This window comes from Peromyscus eremicus, chromosome 23 (genome assembly GCF_949786415.1).
Source record: "Peromyscus eremicus chromosome 23, PerEre_H2_v1, whole genome shotgun sequence".
Lineage (NCBI taxonomy): Eukaryota > Metazoa > Chordata > Mammalia > Rodentia > Cricetidae > Peromyscus > Peromyscus eremicus.
This window is the reverse complement of record NC_081438.1, coordinates 34142440-34166766: the sequence shown is the minus strand read 5'-3', so window position 1 is coordinate 34166766 and position 24327 is coordinate 34142440. Positions and strand designations below refer to the sequence as shown.

The following is a 24327-nucleotide window of genomic DNA, read 5'->3' as shown; positions in this document are numbered from 1 at the left end:
CGAAGCCAACATGAGCCATGTGCAGATGGACCACATGGAGCTGTCATGTGTGAAGGTCAGACAACAGTTTCGTGTGGTAAACACTGTCAACAGCCTGTTTCCAGAGAAAGGACTCTTACTTCCCAGGCCTCGACACTGACAGGCTAAACATCGCGAGCCATAACCGTATTTTAGTGATTCATCTCCACAGAAGTACGTGAGGGGAAGTGGCACTTAGCCACACCTGGAGTCTCTCAAGCATACTGGTCTTCATGGTTACCCCAGTGCCTCATCACCCAGAGTGGCTGCCTGTGCCCTACCTGCACATCAGGCCGAGCTGCTTCCACTCAAGTGCTGGGGGGCTGCATATATAGACTGTTTTCAGTGCACAGTATATACTTGTGTCCAGGAGTTAAGTTTATAGCTGCCATTCTAAAAATACTACTGTTAGAAATTAAGTATCTTTCATTATAATTTTCAGAATATAAAAAGGCATATAAAAGCTATAATCCTATATATCTGAGAAAAATTCTGGATAAAAAAATGGTAGGTTTTCCTTTCCCATTTTGATATAAAACAGCGACTTCTAGAACAGCTAGTGCTGCCCGAAAGAGCAGGTGTGGCATGGTGTGGATGAGGCTCTGGCTCCAGAAAAGGGGTCCCCTGTGGGCTGTGCAGGTCCTGAGGCTGTGTCACCAGGTGCTGTTTTGACAAGGGTCCCCAAAGGTCATCACCAGGACAGTGGCAGGAAGGAAACACTCACAGCTGACCAACATTCCCGAGGACAGCACAAGGCTTTGAGGGCTTGGGCCTTGGCTAGCTGTTCTGGAGGACCCATGGGCAGCACACTCCCCTCGTCCTGCAGCCTGTGAGTAGCCGGTGCATCTGCTGTGGCGTCTGGGTCTTGGCATTTACCTATTTCTTATTGGCAATCCTCCTTTTCCTTGTGGCCAACATGTCATAGAATGGGTCCCTACTGATGCTTGCTCTGGGGAAGAAAGGAAGATAAGTGGGTTGTGAATGCAGCAAGGTCTGGGTGCCCAGTCCCACCACCCTACAGGCACAAAACAAGCAGCAGATGTAGGCCTGGGGTGACCAGGCTAATCTTAGAGTTTCTGACAAAGGTCAATCCTGACACACTGAGGACAGGGATCCGACATGTACATATGTGCACACAACACTCCTGCTTCCCACGGGACTGAGCAGCCTGGCTGTCCTCACTCACTTGATGGACTTCATCCACTCTTCCTTCTCCTCGGGGCTAGGGGCGGAGATCCGGTATACAACATGGTTCCCCTCCACCACACGGCCATCTGCCTCTGTCTTGCAGGCTTTGATGACCTGCCCTTTGTGACTGGGGTTGTACAGCTCAAAGCAGTTCTGGTAGAGAGAAGAGAGCCGTCACAGGGGCAGGGAGGAAGGGGAGGCTGCAAAGACCTGGAGTGGAAAGGTGCAGGCACAGGGAAACCTCGTACCGGTTTCCGAGGGTCCTCCACCTCCCTGATGCTGAGGTTCTCCAGCGGGATGATCCCCCTGGGCTCCTTGTCCTAGAAGACAGATGTGTGAGGCAAGGCCTGACAGACTGAGGCTCCCAGCACTCTGGAGAAGGTAATGCAGCCTCACTTACCGTAGTGTACTCAAAGTAGTAGAGGCAGTTATCTGTGAGGATGAACCAGCGCCGTTTCCAGGTCTTCACACGTCCCCCTAGGAGCAGAAGAGTCCCGTGAAGCAGGTGTTCATGCAGCTGGAGCCCGAGGGTCCAGAGAGGATCCCAGAATCCCCTTAGCACCACATCACTGCCCTGTCAAAGGAGCCAAGCTCAGACTGGGCTTCCTTCCTCTTCAGACCATCCCATACTGACCCCAGTTACAAAGTCCAGGGCAAGTCATGAGGCCTGACCATCCAGGATGGCTGGGTGCAGGGCTGGGGCCCCCATGCACCCCCCACCCAGGGCCCACGCAGGTGCCCTCTCTCCATGGCCACCCAGGGTCACCCTAGGTCACACACACTTTCAAATCTGCTTCCTGGAAAAGTTAGTTGTAATGGATGAGCGTAATTTTCCCCCATGAAATGAACACGATGAAGTCAGTGCCAGCTCACCCAGGTCTGTTCAGGCTTAATCCCGTTACGTCAGGGCAGTTATCTCATTACTGGGACTTTGAGCAGCCCTGGGATCCATCAAAGTCAATTACTCTTGGCCCAGGGAATTATTAGATTGAATTAATCTTTTAACAAGATCTGGAGCACATGTGTACGTACACACACACACACACACACACACACACACACACACACACACACACACACACACACACGGCTATCTCTATCTGCTCTTTTCTATGGAAAGGAACCCTTCTGCCCTAACTTATTTGTTACTGTCAGTCAAAATTATTTCTACTGACAGCTTTTGCTTTTGACAAGAAATGTGAAGGAAAAAAAAAAAAAAAAAAGGAAAAGCTGCTTGTGGTAACAAATTCAGGTGCTCCCAAGGGTTCCAGGTAGGATTTGGCCCTCCCTGTCCTGTGGGCTCCTGGAACTAACAATGGCAATGCAGAGGAACTGGTCTGGCTTTCTCTACAACAGGCCAGGAGGTGGGAAGTGTGCCTCAGGGCTGCAGTTGCAGTCTCCTACACCCTGCAGGCCAGTGCAGGTGCTGGGAAGTGCAGCCAGGCTGCAGGAGGCACCGACAGTGCCCGGGTGAGGGAGGAACTTCCCAGGCTCCTAATGGGGCTTCCAGTTACAAAGACCTAAATACAGTAGGAGTAGGGGAGGGAATTTTACCCTGACAGAGGAGGCAGTAAGCAAGGTAGAGAGGGAATCACCAAAGCACAGTGGGATGTTGGGCCAGCCCCAACCCCCTCTCCACACCGCACACCTTCTTGCCCTAGGGCTACCCTTAGGCTTCTCCAGCCTGGAGTAATACCTCTTTCTCCCACCCTCTTTCCTGATAGCTGACCTGAACCCCTACTCCCCAAATCACAGCTTCCTCACTTCCCTCACTCAGGGCCTGTCTCACGTCATTACACACAGGAAACTCGGGATCTATGGGAAGCCCCATGTCTGCAGGGGCCCAGAAGAAACTCAGTTTAGCCTCTCTTTTCCCAAACACCTCCAGTGAGGAGGAACAGAGAAAGGTACGCCAAGATCTAGCCACACTAGCTTCTCTCAGGTACTCTGCTCTCCCAGGCCAAGGTGGTGACAGAATCAGGCAAGAGGAAGCTTGCAACTCAGGCACCCACCACCACCGCGTGTTGCCCTTTCTTCCCTCAGAGACTCCCACTGCGGTGTTCCCAGCTACACTGGTGCTTCCGGCCCCAGGCCGGCCGCCATCTTCCCAACAAAGTCTGAAGAGTACTTGGAAGGTAACTGGCCAAATCCTCCCTTCTCTCCCTCCCTAGCCATGGGCTCCCCGTTGGCAGAGCTGCTCCAGGTCTCTGTGGCAGCAGCCCCTGCCAAGTGCCTGCTCCTCCTCTGTGCTCCCATTGTGCCTGGCAGGCCCTTCTGTGCTTTGCTCGGCCTCAAGCCCCCTGGCCTGCCAGGCATGGGGTCACACTGCCCAGAAGGGGTATTTGTGAGGACAGAGGACCTTGGCTCTGTACCCTGGACATCCCACCGCTCCCACAGTCAGGCACCTACACTGAGCAGGGTCAGCTGGGCTCTAGGCTGCCCAGCAGGGATCCCATTCTGCTCAGATGCAGGCCTAGCAGGGGTAGTGCCCCAAACCTGAAGGCACAGCAGATTCTGCTACAAGGTGGCGGGGTGCTCTCCACTCACGAACCCTGCATTCAGCCCTGTGCACAGGAGCTGTGCTCCCAAATACTTTGATGTTTGTATACTTCCATTGCTATCACCAAGCACGTGCAGGTGGACACACATGGCTGTACATGCACATAAACACACACATACATGCATGCCCACATACATTTTTCCTCCCATGATAATTCAACGCTAACTACAACCTATGTTTTTTTAACATGAATGGCTAAAATCCAACATTGTACACAGCCCCACCACGACAGCAGAATGCTTCCAGCATGTCTTCCACCCTCTTGACACTTTTGGAGAAGTACCAGCTGGCTGTGGCAAATGACAGGTCTGGGCTCTTCCACACAACTGAGGGAAGCAATGGGCAGAAGTGCCCACGGGCACCAGGCACTTGGGAAAGGCCAGTGCAAGCTATTCTGTGCACCAGCTTACTGGGTGGGGTGCTACCTATGGATAGAGCCTCATGTCATCATGGATTTGGCCTCAGACTTTACCACTAGAGCAGAGTGGACTCAGTGGCTGCTGGTGTGAGGGAGACCATAGTGCCAGCACCGACAGCCAAGGTGGACCTTAGGTCCCTGCTTCTGGCTGCACTGGTCAAGGCCCAGAGCAACAGGTCAACTGCTCTGCACACTTAGTTCATGGGTTAGAAAGCACGAGCTGGCCTATGTCTTGGTTTTATTCATTTATTTTCATTCTAGGACTGGCCTCTCTAGCGGCAGAAGCCACACGAACTGCCAGGGAGCTGGTAGTGCCACCATCCCTCAGGGGGCTCCTGGTCAACTGCCAGTGGCTCAGGAAGCACTCTTCCTCTTCTCTCTAGTCCAAGTCCACAAGCACAGTGTGACCTGAGGGGCTCGGTGTGCATATCTAAGTCACTCAGGTGTCCAAGTTCAAGGTTACGGTACTAGATTTTAAGGCTAACATTGAGAACATTTCTAAACTTTGACACAGTGAGAGCAAAGCCAGAGAGCAATGGTGAAGGCCAAGGTTCCACAGGGAGAGAGCAGACCTCAGGCGAACCCCGTAAGCTATACCTGTCACATGTCTCCATGTCACAGCCCTTCCTCCCTTGATCCATATTTCTAAAAACATCGTCAGAGGGGCTGGGGATGTAGCTCAGTGGTAGAGCGCTTGCCTAGCAGGCGCAAGGCCTTGGGTTTGGTCTTCAGCTCCAAAAAAACCCCCCCCAAAAAAAACCAAAAAACAAAAAACATCATCAGAATTCTATCCCTCATGTCTTTGTTATTACACAGCAATAATATTACCTGGACAGGGTGCTGTCACATGTCACAGGCTTTACTGTTGATCTATGATACTTTCATCCCCCCTAGAGTCAAAATGAAGCCTAAAAATCTCAATTGTTCCAAATGCAGGAAACGATTAAGTTTCCAATAAGGAAGCCTTTGTACAGATACACACATTGTTGGGTAGTGGTGTGGGGGTGGCACTGTAAGGACAGTCTGGTTACCAGCTTCCTCACTGCTGCAGGACCCTGAAGATGGGGGGCAAGCTTGTTCTCACACAGTTTCCCCATGTGCTTCTGGTCCTAGGTGCTCTGGGCCCTGCCCTGATGGGTGGGTATCACACACACTACACCTGCGTGATGCTGCCCCAGCCAAGTCCAAAGCCAAATGGATCAGATGAATGGCAACCACAGACCGGAGCTTCACACAGACCAACGTGGGGGAGAGAATGAGCCGCTGGGGAGGGGAGGAAGCCACTGGGTACCTACCTCCTAACGCAGGACAAGCAGGGACAGCCCGTCACAGAACAGAAAGGTGGGAGCCACAGGCAGAAGGAAAACAACAAGAAGGCACATTTAAACCACTCGTCAGAATCACAGTCACGCCAAAGCACGAGAAAGCACACAGGTTCTGGAGATAAAGGCACTTGCTTCTCAGGCAGAGAACTACCCGGGTTCACATGGATACTAACTCAGTAGCTTTCTGGGATGGGTCTTGCAGTGGATGCTGCAAGCATGGTCCACTCTGGAAGGCCACAACTCAGTGACACAGCCACTAGTGCTGGGATGTGTGGCTGCCCAGAGTGGGCTCTGGCTTGACTGCATTTTTCTTTTTAATCTTTCTGCCTTGTAGTTGGGGGCTGGGGCTCCAAGGAAGGAGCAGGGCAAGAAGCCCTCGGGAGCTGCTGCTGTGGGCTGAGGGGTGCGGGCGCAGGTCCCACCCTACCAGGCTCACCCAGCTTCAGCAGCCAGCCTTCACGGTCTGGGTTGAAGAATGTGTGTGTCAAATCATTCCCATCATCTTCCGGGATCTTAAACGGCTCATTCTTGATACTTTCATATAAGTTCTGTAAGGAAGGAGAAGAACCGATCAGGCGCTATAAAGAGAAGTGACCATCCTTCCTCCCTCCTGCACAGGATCGCCACACAGCCCGAGAGACCAGGCGATTAAGGAGACACTTGGAAGGCACCTTTGAAATCAACACACCAGCCATTACTGATTTTCACTGGATTAAGAGTATTTGAAGATTTAAAAATAACTTAAGAGGTTAGGAGATGGGTCAGTTGGTGAAGTGCTTCCTGCAAGCGTGAAGACCCGATTTGAGATGCCCAGTGTCTATATAAACGTAAGAACCTAGGTTTGGTAGTTTGTGCCCGTCATCTTAGAGATAGAGCCAGGAGGACCCTTGGGACTTACAGTGAGAGATCCTGTCACCAAAAAACAAAAACAACAACAAAAAACACCTGGACATGGTGAGAAGGCTCAGCAGGTAAAGGCACTTGGGCACACAAGCCTGGCAGCGTTAGGTTCCATTTGCAGAACTCACGCACATGTGAAAGGAGAGAACCAACTCCATAAAGGTGTTCTCTGACCTCCACATGCCAAAAATGATTGAGGGAGAAACCCAACACTGACCTGAACCCCCTCTCACACACACGCACACGCACACGCACACGCACACGCGCACGCGCACGCGCACGCGCCATGCACGCACATAAGAAACCCCACAAATGATGACAAGGAAGGAGACGATAATGGTTAGTCTTAATTGTCAGCATGGCACAATCTAGAATCACCTGAGAAGGAAGTCTCAACGAGCGACTGTCTAGATCAGGTTGACCTGTGAGGAAGGAAAGCCTAACCTACCAGTGGGTGGTGCCGCTCCCTGGGTTTGGGTCCTTGAGTGCACAAAAACAGGCTGTGAGTTGAGCGATGCTAAGCATGCACACATTCTTTCTCTCTTGGGTCTTGACTGGATTTGACTAGGTGCTTTAAGTTCCTGCCTTGACTTCCCCACAATGACAGACTGTAACCTAGACTTTGTAAATTGAATAAAGTCTTCCTCCCTTAAAGTTGTATTTGTCAGGATATTTTACCAGAGCAACAGAAAAGAAATACAACCGGGAAGCGGCCTGTGGACTCACCCTCAGCAGTTCCTCAGGAAGGTCCCCACCCTCGTTGATGCCACGGTTCATGGTGATGAAGCGCTCGGCAGTAGGCTTGTCTCGCACATTGTGGTTGTGCAAGCTGGTGTTGAGCATGATGATGGCGAAGGACAGCACGTAGCACGTGTCTGCAACAAGCCACAGATGGGGAAGCTTGAGGCTCAGCCCGCTTTTCCACATGGACAGTGGGGCCCCACAATGCTGCCTCCCTGGCAAAACGGTCTGCTCACACTGAGGGCTTGTGCCCTGTGGGGGCAGTAGGGGTGTGAGAGCTATGGGTGGGACATGGCAGGCTGCTGACCTGTGGACTGGAAGACCCCAGGGTTGCACAGGCAATATCGTGATGCAAAAGCCTCCATCATGCGGTCGATCTTCTGCGCCTCTCCAGGAAGTCTGAAGCTCCATAGAAACTGCCTGTAGAGAGAGGACACTGCACTGAGTAACCCTGGGAGAACAGATGTGACCAGGCCCCCGTAGTTCCTGCCCCATACCACAGCAAGAACATGGCCTGCTCAGTCTGAGTGCCCAGAACTACCATGAAGTCAGCTGGTTTCCTCCTATTCAACAACTGAAGGCTGTTGACTGCTCCTCTTGTGTAATTACAAACAACTCTTCAAGATCTGCTGCAGATGCCTCAAACCTCAACAGGATCCCAGCATGTTCTGCACCCCGTTACCGCCTCCTACATGTCCCAGGTGATCACCAGGGCCCACTCTATCCCCGAGGCTGCTACAGTTGTGACAGGATAAAGGATCCGCTCCTCTCAGAACTCTTCACAAGGCCAGGTCAGAGTCAGCAGCCAGCACCCACCTACATCTTCCAGGCCACAGCCACAGTCTGCTCTGTGTCACCCCTGCCCAAGCACACAGATGTCCCTGTCCTCACTCAAGTCTCCCCTGGATGTCCTATGGGACACTGCAGCTCCCACCTCCTATCTCCAGCTCCTTCCTGCTTCACTTTCACACTCTACAAGGCACCCACCAGCACTCCCCATCTGCCTGCCTTAAGTACCAGGGGAAAGGTTATGGCTCTTCTGCCTTCTAGAGTCACCCTGGCCAGTGAGGCTCAGGGACAGCTGCTCGGGGACAGCCACGCAGCAATGGCTCAGTGTGTCAGATCTACAGGCCGCCGGAAATCTTCTGGGCTGTTTGGGGTCTTAAGACACAGCTAGAACAGTGCCACAAGGGAGGACTTGTTCTCCTCTCTGGGCTCTTCCTCCTATGCAGGCCTATTAAGTGGGACTGTTTCTTCCAGGCCTGTCCACCACTCCCTCCTCCTTGCCACTGCCCCCATTCCCAGGGGGGATTCCTGTCACAATCAGCCACCCACTCTGCCAGATCCTGGCTCAATAGCATCACAGACTGATGTCCTATTCCCACTTTCAAGACAGCCACTAGAGCCAGGCCCATCTCTGACACTTTCTCACTCTGCCCAACATGGTCAGCAAAGCACCACAGACATGCTCTCCTTCCCCTCCCCCCACCTGCTCCATCAGAGCACCCTCCTCAGTTCTGAACCCACCATGACCACCTTCCACCCCCTAGTCTGAGGACCTCTTACCCAGCCTCACACTTTATTACTATAGCAACCAGCTCCTACCAACAAGCAATGAAACAGGCATTAGCAATGCCCCAGCAGTGGACTCTGCACCCTTCTGAGCATGTCCCACCTGCATCCCTGATTAGATCCAGGGAAGCGAGGAAAGAGTGCTACAGGCTGGGCACAGCTAAGACAGAACCCACTGGAGCAAACCCAAGGAAGGCAGCAGCTACTCACTCTCCTTGGTCTGGTGGAGAGGTCACCTTGGACTTTGCCCTCTGACTGTAAGGCAGACACAGAGTGGCAAAGAACGGAACCACAGTGGTGACGGCTATGCCATGGACTGGCTTTCCAGGATCATCAGGTCTGATCCTTTCTCTGGCTATATAGTTCTCCAAAACTGAACCTAAAATCAGCTAACCAGATCTGCAAGACTCCTGTATGGCTTTTCTGACAGCATTTCAGCCCAGGCTGAACTGCTGAGTAGTGTCCGAAAGGCTACAACCAAAGGCTGCCAACACTCCAGTCTGCAGCTGAAGTAAGGCTGTGTAAACAACCCGAGGCAGGAGGAGAAGGTATGAAGACACGACCAGACAAGGCCAGCTATGTAGGCTTAGCTTGGAACAGGCTGGGGTGACTCCACCAGGCCAGTCCTTGTTACCTCTTCCTATACACCAGGGTGAAGACCCAGTCCAAATGCCATGCCATCACAGAAGACAGATGCCATCTGCTCAAGACTGCAGACCCAGCAACTAGAGTGGTAATCCCAAGAGCATACTACGGGCACCAGAACAGCACTGAGTACTGAGGGCCATCCCCCTTCGCTCACATATGACGACAGTGACGGTGGCTTTCCTCAGACAAGACAGAGACCACAGAATGGCATCTGATGGTTCAATCTACCTCCTCCTTGGCATACCCATATGCTTGGGGCCTGAGGCTAAATCTAGTGACAAGAGGCCCGGGAAACACTGAGGCTGCCCCAAGCACAGCATGGGAAGAAAGCACATACAAGCTGTGGTGGTTAACCTACATTATCAACTTGACTGGATATAGAATCACCATGGAAACAAACCCTTGGGTCTGTCTCTGAGGGTGTTTCCAGAATGGTTTAAATGGGGAAGACCCGTCCTGAACGCAGATGGCATTCCATGGACCAGAACTTTCCCTCCTACCTCCCATCTCCACGAAACCTTTAAGAGCAAGAAACTCCTTCCATTCTCAGACTGGAGGATCTGTCTCTTTCCTTTTAGGATCCTATCATGCTATATATACATGGTGGTTCTTCTACTTCAAAGCCCCATCATGGCTGGGAGCCTGGACCTCTCCTAATAAAGCTCTATAGAGAGCTTCATTTTATTTATTTATTATTTATTTATTTCTCACTTCAGCTTTCTTTCTACAAACCTGTCAATATCTACACGTATACGTTAGGCAGCTGTTATGCCATCCCCATCATGACAGACTGCACCCTCAAATCCAGATAGAACCTCAAGTCACTTCTCATCAGGTCATTGTATTACAGGAACAAGTAAGGGAACAGCAAGTGCAGGGACCCCAGAATGAAGGACAGCAAAGAAACTGAGAAGGTGCAGAAGTAGCGGCCATAGTGAGGCAAGCATGCAGTCCATCCCTGAGCAAGTCTGGCTCCACCCAGGGCTGCTGAGTGTCACAGAGGAGAGAATGCAGAGGTGGACCTGCCAGAACTACAGGGCTGTTTGGGGGGCTGGGCGGGGGCCCATCAGAGTCACTTGGAGAGACTCAAGGCTACTGCCACTCCAGCCTTCCCATATGTCTATACATGCTGTGAGGCAACCACTCACCTTAAGGCCTGGACAAGATTGAGATCAGCGAACTCATGAAGCTCAACAAAAGCCTGAAGAACTTTGATATTAAAATCATCCCTAGGAAAGAACAGAAACAAGGCAAGCACATTTCACCTGAGTTATCTGGAGAGAAGGCATACATATCCACAACAGACCTTTGCAGGTAATGGTAGCTGATGACAAGCAACCATGCTCTTCATTGTAAATTTGTTTTAGAATTTTTATTCGTCTTTTTTCTTCGAGGCAGAGTCTCACGAAGTTGCAGAAAGCCTGGAACTCAGGATCCTCCTGCCTCCACTCCCAAATGCCAGGATTACAGGCATGTGTCCATGCCCAGCAGTTTTCAGATTCAATGCAAAGGATACCTGAGAGGCTCTCTGGAAAGTACTTCCTAATGGGTATGAGTTGGGAAGGAGCTGACCAATACCCTCAACTCATCTTGAAGGCCAGCTCTAAAGTACTCACACAGACAAATAAGGCCCGGGCCCTGTACACATTCTGGAACCTTCAAAATAGCCCGAGCAAGGTTTACTAAGTCTCTGCGTCACAATGGGGTTTTGAGTGTGAGAAAATAAGAAGCAACATTCTCAGGCCGTAGCCATAAAATGCACTGGAGAAAGGAAATTTGGGGGGTGGGGGGCCAACAATACATCATATTAGGGATTTTTGTTTCGTTTTGTTTTTTGGGGGGTGGGGATCGGGTTTCATTATGTAGCTCAGACTGGCAGGGGACTCACAATATAACCCAGGAACTACAATATAGGGAACTCATTAAAATCCTCCTGCCTCAGCCTCATGAGTGCTGGGATTACTGGCATAAACCACTGGTTTTTAAATGTAAAGCATGAAAATACAATAAAAGGCAGTTTTTTATTTAATTAGCAATAAAAAGAAAAATGATGTATCAGTGTGTTTCACTAGATTTTGGCTCAAATTCTGCAACAGGCCTGCTCACCATGTGCTCTGAGGACACTCTTGGAGCACAATGCCAGGGTCCATTTGCCCTATCAGAGAACTGGCACCCATCATGGGTTGCAGGAGGGTAATATACCTACAACCTCACAGGGTACAGCTAGGATTCACCATCCTTGGGGAATGACCAGGCCTGGCCTGAAGGCCACAATCTGTCCCCCACAAGCACTAGACACATTGTAAGCAGTGGCCATAGCTTAGTGTTGTCTCCCCACAGGACACCTCCCCTCACATGGAAGTTTCAAGTTAAAAGGTGGGAGCTTAGAAACAGCACTGGGGAAGACGGGGTACCGTTGTCTCCAGGGCCCTTGATGGTTCCTTAGCCTGTGTCCCCAGAAGGGGGCATGATGAGACCTTCCCAGGAGGCAATGCAAGCCAGGAGAGGCTGGCTTGAGTCCATGCTTGTGCAACACCACACTTATCAGATGATTCATTAAAGTGGCAAAGCAGCTCAGCATCAGGCACACTTGGGCCAGGTGTGTGTCTACACATGCACACTCCTCTGCTGTTAGTGTGGAAGGAGCAGCATTGGCAGCTGGGTTAGGGCCACAACCAGGGACAAGGCCTGTGACCACATCAGCTGCCAGAACCCCAGCGAGTGGTGGATGCCAGAGGCAATGTTAGGCAGACTCCCATCTCTACAACATTTAGGATTTGGGATTGGGGCTGTTCAACCTGCTAGACTTCTTTATATATGCTAGCTGTGTCCTTATCAGATGTCAAGTAAGATTTTCAAATGGTCCCCTTCAATGAGCGGGGCTGCTTCTCTTTCTTTTCTTTTTTTATTTTTTGGTTTTCAAGATGAGGTTTCTCTGTGTTGTCCTGGAACTCACTCTGCAGACTAAGCTGGCCTTTAACTCACAGAGATCCACCTGCCTCTGCTTCCCCAAGTGCTGGGATCAAAGGCCTGTGCCACCACCGCTCAGCTTTTCTCTTTTACTTTTTCTCCCCTCTTTCTTTAGAGTATTGTCTAAAGCAAAAAATAATTTGGGGTGGTGAATTGACTCAGCAAGTGAAGGCTCTTGATACAAAGCTTGACAACCTGAGCTTGATTCTGGAACCCATATGGTGGAAACAGAGAACCAACTCCCTCCCACAGGTTAACATGCTATCACTTACACATGTGCATACATACATATAAACAAACATGTACAATGTTTTAAATTTTTGTGATGTTCGGTTTACCTCACTTTCTTCAATTGCTTGGGCTTTAGGCACTAGATCTAAGAAACCCTTGCAATAACAGGATCATGACAATTTCCATGGCTTCACATTCATGTCTTGGATCCATATTAACCTCTGGTTAGGAGGAGCCCAATGTTGTCTCTCACAGATGTCATCTGACATCAACTGCTGGGGTCATTCCTTCCCCACTCAAGTGTCTTGCAATATATGTTAAAAATCATTTTACAGTAAATATAGGTGTTCATTCCTGGATTCTCAATTCCATTCTATCATCTTCTAGACTACTTTTTATATTTATGTTTATTTATGTGTATATATGGCAGGGGTAGGGAGAATGTACACGTGAATTCAGGCACAGCAATAGTTGGAAGAGGACATCATCAGACCCCCTGGAGCTGGAGTTACAGGCAGTTGTAAGCCACCAGATGTGGGTACTGAGAATGACCTCAGCAGAGCATCAAAATGTTTTTACCTGCTGGGCTACCTCTCCATCCAGCCCCTATGATCTTCTACACATCTATCTTTTACGCCAGTATTGCACTGTATTGACTAGTACAATTTTAATTTTATTTTGTAACCATAAAGTGGTTTTTTGAAGAGGAACCTTCCACATGAATCCCATTATTAGCTTGCTGACTTTTGCAAAGAGGTCAAGTAGGATTTTGTTGGTGTATCAGATCTAACTATCAAGGTGGAGAGTAGTGCCCACAGCAAGCCTGCTTCCCAATCAGTCAGCATGGGACAGATTCCATCTGTTTAGATCTTCTCACTGGTCTCACTGTTTCAGTCTGCAGGCTATCTATGTGTCTTCTGTTGGACTCACTCCTACTTCTTTTCAATGCTCCAATAGATGGAACTACTTCAGTTTGCTCACTGAGATACAACTGGACAGAAACAACTGGCCGTGGCATACTGAACTTGACTCCTGTGACCTTACTAAGCTTGCTTGTTCACTCTCATAGCTCAGCACATGTCCTGGCTAGGTTTATTGTCAGGGCCTTGTGCATGCTAAGCAAGCACTCTATCACCAAGCATCACTAAAGATCTTTAACTGACTTATAAACTGAAATAACTGCCCTGGGCTAGAAATGCCAGCAGTCAACAAATAAATGAGTGACTGAACAAAAATAAATGGCCATTAGAGACTGTAAGGGCACATGTGAAACCATTTGGTACATAATCTTCATACACTGCTGAGTCTGATTTGCTAATTTATTTTTAAAAATTCATTTCTATAGTCAGTCATAACAGATACTTGTTTGTGGCTTTCTTGGCTAGCCAATGTCTGGTTTTGCTATCAGGTAGTACTAACCTCCCTGAATGAGCTGGAGAATGTTCCACTTTAGATCAAATATTTTTAATAAAAAGCTAGGAACAGAACTGCTCTGCTTGGGCAGTGTTCCGCTTTAAACAGCACTCCCTTCTTGGCACCTGCTGACTTAGTCTTCCTGCCTAGCCTCAGCTAAGCACAGCAGACGGCCTTTCGGGAATGGTGGCACACTTCTATACCCCAGCCCTTAGAGGAAGAAGCCCTTAGAAGGGAGAAGATCGCTGTTATGTGTGAGGCCAGCCTAGGCTACACAGCAAGACCTGATCTCAAAAATCAACAAAGCCACGCAAAGCAAAACCACCAGAAGATGGACCTTTAACTGAGGTGGGTAAAGTCACCTCAAGTGACAGGGAAATACCCCAAGAAGTCTGGGATATTTCTGGGCCAACCTGCAGAAGGCAGTGCTTTTACAGGCCAGGAAGGAGTGACACTGGTGACTGGGAGAAGGGTCCCAATGGGACACAGACCCGACCTGACCCTCAGTCACCTTCTCTTTCTGTTGTTGTGTGTGTTTCTGCTGCTCCATCTAAGAAATCCCTGTGTCACTCCAGATCACCAAGATTCAGTTCACCCCTACATTTTCTCTTAAGTATGTAATATTTTAATTCTTCTATTTAGGTCTTTGGTCCACTTTAACCTTTGGTGTGGTAAGATCCCAAATGCCCCAGGTGTCCCACGACCTTCCCCAATCACACTGGGGCAGCACTTCTCTGTCCCTACAGTCTGCATCCCAAGAGCTGTGAGAGCATCCTCAGCTTACCTCTCACCCAGGTAGTCTCCAATGACAGTCTTGTTCAGGCCCTCTCCTTTGTACAGAAACTGGGCGACATCCTCTGGGGAGCTCTGAAGCAGGTCGTTCTCAATTAGGAACTGAATGCCCTGAGGAACAAATGAGATGGAACGCGCTGGTCAGGAGGTCCGTTTATGATCCATTTCAAAGTTGGAAACAAGCTTTGTGCAGTAACCTGGCAGGTCTGGACACAGTGAAAATGCCAGAGACCATGGAGCCTACACAGCCCAACTTCCAGAATGTCAGACTGTGTTTCATCCACTCAAGAAAGAGCTGCTGTGTTTGTCAGATGTTACACAGCAGTTAGAAAACCATCATATTTATAAAGCTTGGGGGAAACCATGTCTTTCCTGCCTCACAGGACCTTACTGTGGGTGAGAGATGCTGCCACGGGGCAACCCAATAACCACCAACCCCCTTTACAATTATTTATTTCTATTTTATGGGAGTGGTTCCCTGCATGTATGTCTGTGTACTTCATGCATGCCTAGCACCTGCAGAAGCCAGAAGAGGGCATCAGATCCCCTGGGACTGGAGTTACAGAAAGTTATGCGCTACCATGTGGGTGCTGGGAATTGAACCTAGTCCTTTGGAAGAGTGGCTGAGTTATCTCTCCAGCTGCCCTGCTCCACCTTTTAAAAAGAAGTATTCCTTTTTTGGGTTTTTTGTTTGTTTGTTTGTTTTTTGAGACAGGGTTTCTCTGTGTAGCTTTGGAACCTGTCCTGGAACTCACTCTGTAGCCCAGGCTGGCCTCGAATTCACAGAGATCCGCCTGCCTCTACCTCCTGAGTGCTGGGATTAAAGGCGTGTGCCACCATGTCCAGCCAAAAGAAGTATTTCTTACCTTATTAAAAATGTAAATTATTTATGTGTGTGAGCCCATCACTGACCATAATCAGAGGACAACCTGCCACGAGCTGGTTCTCTCCTTCTACCATGGAATCCTGGGGATGGAGCTCAGGTCTTCAGGTGTGGTAGTGTGTTTACCTGATGAGCCGTCTGGCCAGTTCTCCTTATTCATTATGACTGTGTGTGTCATGTCTGAGTGACATGTATGTATGGAGGTCAGAGGACCTTCAGGAATCAGTTTTCTCCTTCTACCTGGACACTGGGGATTGAACTCAAGTTATCAGGCTTGTATGGCAAGTGCTTTTATCTGCTCTTCCCACCCTGCCCCAACCAACCCTTTCATTCCACCACCTTACCCCAGATAATTGCTTTACAGGCTTCCCTTACATACAAATGACCTGTCACACAGGTCTGGGCAAGCAGCCATAAGTGGAAGCCTTTCACTGACCTTCCTCTTCCTTCCTGAGTTGAACTCCGTGCAGTAGCCAGAAGCACAGCATCTCTCATGTGAGAGAGAGACTGAGGTAAGCATTTTGCTCCCGTCACTTGAGAGCCACTTGCTGCCATAGCAACTATATGATAAAATAAAACTCCACTGTGTAACCAGGGTTTTTTTTTTTTTTTGGGGGGGGGGCTGGATTTTCTGTTACCTGAGGCCAAAAGCATGTTAACAGGCACACTACCACTGAGCTTACACCAGCCGAACTCATGCCCACTTTAAGAACCTGCAAAGCATAGCTGGCAATGTCAAAAGACAAGGCTGTCCCAGGCCTGACTCAGGTGCACTGCACACTTCACGGGAACTCCCAGGACCTGCTACAACAACACAACACTCCCTTCTGCACACCCTACGAGCTGGTTTCCAGCTACCTTACACCAGGTTAGGAAGAACACAGATAATTCTGCTATCATGTGTCAAGAGGCATTTCTACAAATTCAGAGAGGCTTTTCCAGCTGAAACTCCCAGGCCTAAGCCTGCTTTGGCTTCCTCATACACCCACAATCCATCTGGCAGCCTTATTTAGCATTTCCAAAAACTTCAGGCAGCAACAGACAACCAGTAAAAGATAAAGATAGAAGATGGAAGACTGCAACTAGATGGAAAGAACAAAGTGAACGGTACCCAGCAAAAGACAACACAAAGGTCCGTGTGTGTAAATATATGCAATTATCGGGTGCATGGTGCAAATACGTGGATGTACACATGTAGGTGCTCAAGCATGGAGGCCCTAAGTTGGTATCATATCTTCTTGACTGTGCTCCATTTTTAACTGATTAAGACAATGTCTCCCACTAACCCTAGAGCTACCTACCATTCTAGCTAATCTATTTAGCTACCTTGAACTAGGGCTTTTTTGCTCTGCCTCCCAAGTGCAGGGACTACAGGTAGCCACTACACTTACAGGTTTTATGTACGTTTGGGGTTTCCAATCTCTGGTTGTCAACCTTGCACAGCAAATACTATATCCACTGAAGCATCTCTCCAGTCCCAGGCAGGTATATTTTCATTCTGCTTATGCACAGTTTAAAAAAAGCAAATCTAATTTTGGTGATAGTGTGGGATACCTGGGGGAATAGATTTGAGAAACAGTGGCCCCAGAAAGATGGCCTACAATGTTCTGCAAGTACACTTTGTTCTGGGTTTGAGGGTTTTGTTTCTTAATTTGTTAAGATGCTTCAAATCTTACATCTAAAATTTGTGAGCCATGTAACGTGTCATTTAAGTCCGACAGTCCTAAATTAACTCTTGTGTGTTTCTGGTGGGAATGGGAAAGAGCATGTCTACCTGGGTGCTACTGTGAAAGACTGAAAGACAGACAGACACATACTGTCTGTCCTGGAGCATAGGCTATAAGCCAGCAGCACTGCTGCTCTATGCTCACGTTGTGGTTCACCAACCATCCAGGTGAGGAGAACTAGGAGTAAGTAGAGATAGTTAGTCAGCAGCCAGCAGGACACAGTACTTGGATACCCTTGAGGTTGGTGAGGGAAGAGCAATCACAGGAGGTTAGGCAGAAGTTTACTGTCTAATACCTCAGGGTCAAAGGTCAATACTCCACCATTACAGAACCCTTACTAGGGTTATTAGAATTCATAAGACTAACAGTGAGTGTAAACTGATTAGTTTGCCACCCTTGCAGGCAGGAGGGCATCTGAAAGAACCCAGGATTCTGAAATAAAAGGCTCATGGAAGCAGAGACTGAAGTAGCTCTGACCCAGGCCTGGTCCCTGGAGACTACCTTGACTGTAACTATGAAACCAGAGGTTGAGTTTGTGGCCATTCCCCCCAAAGAGCTCAATGACCCTTAGGCAGATGTAGATATTCCCAGTGCCCTTAACAAGTTCTTACATCTTTGTCACCTGGCTCCCCCGCTGACCTGGGGCTTCAGGGTCTGTGGTCTCAAGGCTGAGTGCCAGACCCTGGAACTCCAGGTCTCTGCCAGGTCACAGTGAGCTTATGGAACACACTGTCTAGATGCTCAGGACCTGTTCTGAGCCTCCACCCTCACAAAGAACGAGGTCACCCCCTGTAACAGCTGACCTTGACTGTCAACCTGACAGCACGTAGAAAGACCTAGGAGAAAAGCCATGTCTGTGAGGGAGTTTCAAGGGAGTTTTAACTGAGAGCAGAAGGCCCCACCATGAACATGGGTGGCACCCCTTCCACAGGCTGGGTGCCTGGACTGAATAAAAAGAGAGCTAGCAGAGTACCAGCATCCATGTCTCCTGACTGTCGATGCAGTGTAAGCAGCTGCCTGAACCTGCTGCCGCCATGCCTTTCCAGCACGACAGCCTGCACCCTGACCTGGAGCAGACAAAACCTCCTTCCTAAGGACAGCCTGCACCCTGACCTGGAGCAGACATAACCTCCTTCCTAAGGACAGCCTGCACCCTGACCTGGAGCAGACATAACCTCCTTCCTAAGGACAGCCTGCACCCTGACCTGGAGCAGACATAACCTCCTTCCTAAGGACAGCCTGCACCCTGACCTGGAGCAGACATAACCTCCTTCCTAAGGACAGCCTGCACCCTGACCTGGAGCAGACATAACCTCCTTCCTAAGGACAGCCTGAACCCTGACCTGGAGCAGACATAACCCTCCTTGCTAAGGTGGGCCTGCACCCTGACCTGGAGCAGACATAACCTCCTTCGTAAGGACAGCCTGCACCCTGACCTGGAGCAGACATAACCTCCTTGCTAAGGTGGGCCTGCACCCTGACCTGGAGCAGACATAACCTCCTTCGTAAGGACAGCCTGCACCCTGACCTGGAGCAGACATAACCCTCCTTGCTAAGGTCTCTTTTCTCAGGCATTTTGTCACAACAGTGAGAGAACTAACCATAGAACTGTTTTCAGAGAGTATAAACCACCAAGGATGTGAGAAAGTCCAATAGAACAAGGTGATTTCTGGCTTACAAGTCACAGAAGGGACACAAGGAGGACTCTAGCAAAGAAAGGTTCCCTCTGCAAGAGACATACGTCCTGGTCATGAGAAACAGGGAAGTCAATGGTGAGTTTAGGCCAAAACCTATGATGGTTAATCTTGTCAACCTGAATGGACTGAGAGACACCTAGGTCAGTGAAGGACGTCTCTGGGTATGTCTGTGAGAGTGTTTCCAGACACGATTAGATTGGACTAGACTAGATTTGGAGAGTATTGACTTCATTAATTAAGATTCGTCTAGGTTGACAGATTGAAAGTAGCCGAGCTGTGGAAGATAGGGTCTGGTTAGAGGAAGTGGGTTGATGGTGATGTGCCCCTGAAGGGTCTATCTGGCCCCTTCCGGCTTTCTCTGCTGTCTAGGTGAGCAGAGGGCCTCTGCCATGTGTTCTACCCCATGTTGTTCTGCCTCACCTCAGGCCCAAAACTATGCATCCAGACAACCATGACGAACTCGAAAACCATAGACCCAAATTAATATTTTCTCCTTTCAACTCCATCAGTGATCTGCCACAGTGATGAAAGGTCTAGACAGATTGTAAGCAGACTAGTCAAAAGCCAGAGACCAGGACAGCTGTTGTAAGTAAGAAAGGGCTCCAGGGGGGTGGCAGTGAGCCACAGGCAAGCAGAGGACATAGGAGCAGGCCTGCTTTAAGTTCCCTGATGAGTGTCTATGGTGGTATTTTATTTGTACTGAAATGTGATTTTAATTGTATGTTAATAAATAAAGTTGCCGGGGGTCAGAGCTATTAGAGCCATAGCAAAAGCTGGGCATTGGTGGTGCACGCCTTTAATCCCAGCACTTGGTAGGCAGAGCTAGGTAGATCTCTGTGTGTTCAAGGATACAGCCAGCATGGAGACACACGCCTTTACTCTCAATACCAACCATAGAAGACCTGGAGGTCTGTACAGACAGGCAGTGACGAGGCAGTCATGTGGTTGGTTTTACAACCAATGAGAAGGCAGAACAGAAAGTCTATATAAAGACAAACAGACAGGAAGTAGGTCTCTTTCGGAGAGGTCTCTTGGCTGAAGAGGCTAGCTGCAGCAGGCGGGTAAGGCTCTTAGCTCTGATCTTAGACGGTTGGTTACATCTACAAGTGTCCTTACAAGAGAAGCAGTTAAGCCAGGAGTGGTGGTGCATGTCTTTAATCCCAGCACTCAGGAGGCAGAGGTAGGTGGATCTCTGTGAGTCCGAGGCCAGACTGGTCTACAGAGCGAGTTCTAGAACAGCCAGGGCTGTTATGCAGAGAAACCCTGTCTTGAAACAAATAAACAAAAATGAACAGTTACACCGGGTGTGATGGCACATGCCTTCAGTCCCCAGCACTGCAGAGGCTGAGGCAGGACACTCTCGAGTTCTAAGCTAGCCTGGACTTACACAGTGAAAGAAGGTGCACAGAAGGAAGGCCTTGAGAGAGACTGGGGGTATGTTCACAGCTAAGGAGCACCTGCTGACAACCACTGAAAGCTAGGAGAGAGGCCGGAACAGACTCCCTCCATATTTAAAGAGCATTCTGCCTGTATCTTCAGCTTGGATTCCTTGTCTCCTGTAGGAGGGTTATTTCTAAGTCTTAAGTCATCTAGTTGTAGCAATCTGTTACAGAGATATAGGGTACTACACATTAGACAATTAGTTATAAAAGAAATCAAATGTCTCAGTAAATTCAATTTATTTATTTGTTTGTTTGTTTGTTTGTTTTTGACAAAGTGTTTCTCTGTGTAACAGCCCTGGCTGGCCTGAAACTCACTTTGTGGACCAGGATGGCCTTGAACTCACAGAGATCTGTCTGCCTCTGCCTCCTGAGTGCTGTAATAAAGGCCTGTGCCATCACAGCAGCATTTAAATTAATATTTAAAAACAGCTGTAGAAATGGAAGGGCACATCCAGCCCTTTATCCCAGTACCTTTTCCGGGCTCTTCATTTCAGCCTTCCTCTAGGGGCATCTCAACTAAGAGACACTTGGCATTTATTTATTTTTATTTATAGAGCTTTATTTATTTTTTGTTTGTTTGTTTTTCAAAACAGGGTTTCACTGTGTAACAGCCTTGGCTGTCCTGGAACTAGTTGTGTAGACCAGACTGGCCTTGAACTCACAGAGATCCTCCTGCCTCTGCCTCTTGAGTGCTGGGATTAAAGGCGTGCACCACCACCACACAGTTGATTTATTAATTTTTATTTTATGTGTACAAGTGCTTTGCTTCCATGTATATCTGTGCACCATGTATATGCAGTACCTGCAGAGGCCAGAAAAGGGCTTCAAATCCTCTGGAACAGGAGTTACAGTGGATGTGAGGCACCATGTGGGTGCTGGGCCTCCAACCTGCAAGTGTTCTTACCTAAAGAACCATCTCAACAGCCGCTGCTGGTATTTACTTTTAACCTAAGTAATTTAGCCAAGTCAAGTTTGTAGTGAGCAATGATCTGTTGTTAGAACTTACTCCTCTCATCTCTTACCTTGGAGATTCTTGGGGTCTTTCTGAAGGAGGGGTTTATAAAAAAGGTCCCATTATGCAGCCCAGGCCACCACACCTGTCATGACCATGCCTTCTTTTTTGTTTGTTTGTTTTGGTTTTTTTGAGACAGGGTTTCTCCGTGCAGCTTTGGAGCCTGTCCTGGAACTCACTCTGTAGCCCAGGATGGCCTCGAACTCACAGAGATCCACCTGCCTCTGCCTCCTGAGTGCTGGGATTAAAGGTGTGCGCCACCACCGCCCAGCAACCATCTTCTTAATTCAACCTCTCCTAGTAATTTACACCTTATTTCATCCTTATTTTTAATGGCAACTCAAAATCTTGACAATTATTTAAACTTACATGTACCTATCAACGCCTAGGAAATCTCAGCTGTCTTTATATCTTTCTCTCCTTTTCTCCTTTGCTATAGTATAGAACGTACTGCGCTAACTTGGGACTCCTAAAATACATTTTTTTCATATAACCCTTTACTTGTTTAGACTTAGGTTTTGGTGGTTCCTTTGCATATCTTTTTGTGTGTGACTGTTTTATGAGGCACTGCCATACTCTGTGGTCCAGGCTGGTCCTGAACTTTATGACCTTCCTGCCTCAGCCTTCCCAGTCTTGGGATTACAAACAGGAGCCACGACACCTGGCTCTGTACAATTTCTGTACCTTGTGGGTATGTTTCTTGTTTTCAAGTATATTTACTCAGCTTCTTAACAAATAGTAAGAGGTCTTAGTAACTAACTTTTTGAGTCCCTCCATATCTAAAAATACCACTGCCTTTTTTTTTTTCCCCTTTCATTAGTGACAGTCTGGACAGAGTTCTCAGTTTTAAATCATTTCCCCTCAAGCTTTAGAAGACACTGTTTGGCTAATGTTACTGACACAGCATTCTCTGATAATGCAGCTCCAGACTTCCTTGATCTAATCAAACCTTTCCTGATTTATTTATAAACCCCAGTGCTACTTCTAAACTCCAACACAATGAGCAAACCAAAGCTCCCTAGAGTGTCATCACTAGAGACTGACAGTCCCTCCTAACCTGAAAGATCATTTCCTTGTGCTTTCACAAGGTGACACGGTGCAGTAAGACATGGGGAGTAAATATGATTCTGAGCTGCAAAGTGAGATTATCTGCTGTGTCCTTAGACTCAATATGTGTGTCCCTCAAAACTCACACATTGTTGTAGGTTTGTGCCTGTGGAAGTAGAGACTGAAGGATAATCAGGGTAGGACAAGCTTATTTGGGTACCCTTGGGTTGGGGGATTATGGCTTCATGAAAAGAGAAATTCTAAAGTCAGTTTGCGCCACACCCTCCTCACGTGGAGGATTCAGTAAGAAGGTGGCTATCTGCACTGAGAAGAGACCTCACTGGAACACAATCATTCGAGAACCGTGATCTCAGACCCGAAGTCCTCCAACTGTGAGAAGTAAATGTGTGTTGTTTAAGTGCACTCCCCACCCTTCTGGAGGCTCTATGCATTTTTTTATGCATCCCAGGCTGGCCTGCAGCTGGCTTTGTAGGTCAAGACGATGCTGAGCTTCTGCTCCTCTTGTTCTCCTGTTTCTGCCTTCCAGGGCTGGGGTTACAGCGTGCATCACCGGGCATGGTTTTCAGTCTGTGGTATTTTGGTGCAACAGCTCAGCTGACTAAGGCAAGTATCACAACCATGTCTACAACCAAATGATTTTGGTATTTTTCCCCAGCAAAAAGCCATATGCAGACTGAATGAGCTTTTTACTTTTATTGAGCAACTTAATTATAAATAATTGAATAGAACCAGCAATTAGCATAAAAAATACATTTCAGGTCAAAAGGGACACACAGTGAAACCTATTAAGCAATTTGACAGAGCCTGAGGAAACACTGACTCCCTTGAATGTGGTGGGCAGACACCATGGGGCTGACTAGAGTATCTGGACCTGGAGTTCCCCACAAACTGAGCCCAGGGGCTTCCATTGATTGCACCTGCACTCAGGACCCCACACCGTGAGAAAGGCCTTTAGGTCCAGGTAACAATTCAACCAGAAGCACCTGCTTCATCATGCTTGTAACAAAATGAAACATCACCTCCATCCTTTCACAGGGTGATGTGATCACCTCTGCTCCAAGGGAGTCAGCCACTAAAACCAGTCAATCATTTGCATACTGGGAGGCTGGAACTATACTCTCACCTTTTTGGGGTCCATGTTGAATTTCTTTCTTCCCATGGCTATTTGCTTGTTCCTCTGAGTAGTTTTGCTATTGGTTTTAAACAATTTAAAAAAATCATTAGTGAGAACTTCCACAGAGTGCAGCAGAATCACACCCTCCTGTGCCTTTTCCACCTCAGGTCAAGCCGAGACAGAAAACAACGGTGTCCAGCAGAGCCCACCACCCTCAGTAACACGTCTTCAGAAAGGATACTGGTGAAAAGCAGTGCCTTTCTAAAAAAATTAAAGATGGACTTCCTCATGGTACAGAAAGGTTAACTCAGAGTCCCGAGCCTACAAAGCTGGCGAGAACACAGGAGGCAGGGAGGAGGGACAGACGGACGTCTCCAAAGTCTCCCACTCCCCAGCCCGGCCCTGAACCCGCTGGTGAGCTCAGCTAGAGGGAGGTGGCGGGAATAAAGAGTATCCAATGAGTAACCTCAAAGTACAGTCATGAACACTTTACCTTTCCTCCACTGAAGTTAAGTTATCAATCTCTGTCATCACTTCTGCAATTTCATATTTCAGCCTCTGTCAAAAAAGAAGGAATTGGATCATGGGGTATCTAAACTATCCTATAC

General features: G+C 48.5%; 1 protein-coding gene across 2 annotated transcripts in view; it reads right to left on the bottom strand.

The window, feature by feature from the left end:
- Positions 1–508: 508 nt before the first annotated feature.
- The window catches only part of Cyth3 (cytohesin 3), a 91049-nt gene continuing 67230 nt past the window's right edge, over positions 509–24327 (bottom strand). For both annotated transcript variants that reach the window (XM_059249523.1, XM_059249524.1), the window contains exons 3-13: positions 24213–24277; positions 23729–23795; positions 14769–14887; positions 10519–10599; positions 7458–7570; positions 7136–7284; positions 5946–6057; positions 1607–1683; positions 1455–1526; positions 1205–1359; positions 509–967 (exon numbers count right to left, since the gene is read on the bottom strand). In XM_059249523.1, the coding sequence (XP_059105506.1) occupies positions 895–967; positions 1205–1359; positions 1455–1526; positions 1607–1683; positions 5946–6057; positions 7136–7284; positions 7458–7570; positions 10519–10599; positions 14769–14887; positions 23729–23795; positions 24213–24277 (1083 nt within the window). In that variant the 3' untranslated portion in view covers positions 509–894. The remainder of the gene's footprint in view (positions 968–1204; positions 1360–1454; positions 1527–1606; positions 1684–5945; positions 6058–7135; positions 7285–7457; positions 7571–10518; positions 10600–14768; positions 14888–23728; positions 23796–24212; positions 24278–24327) is intronic.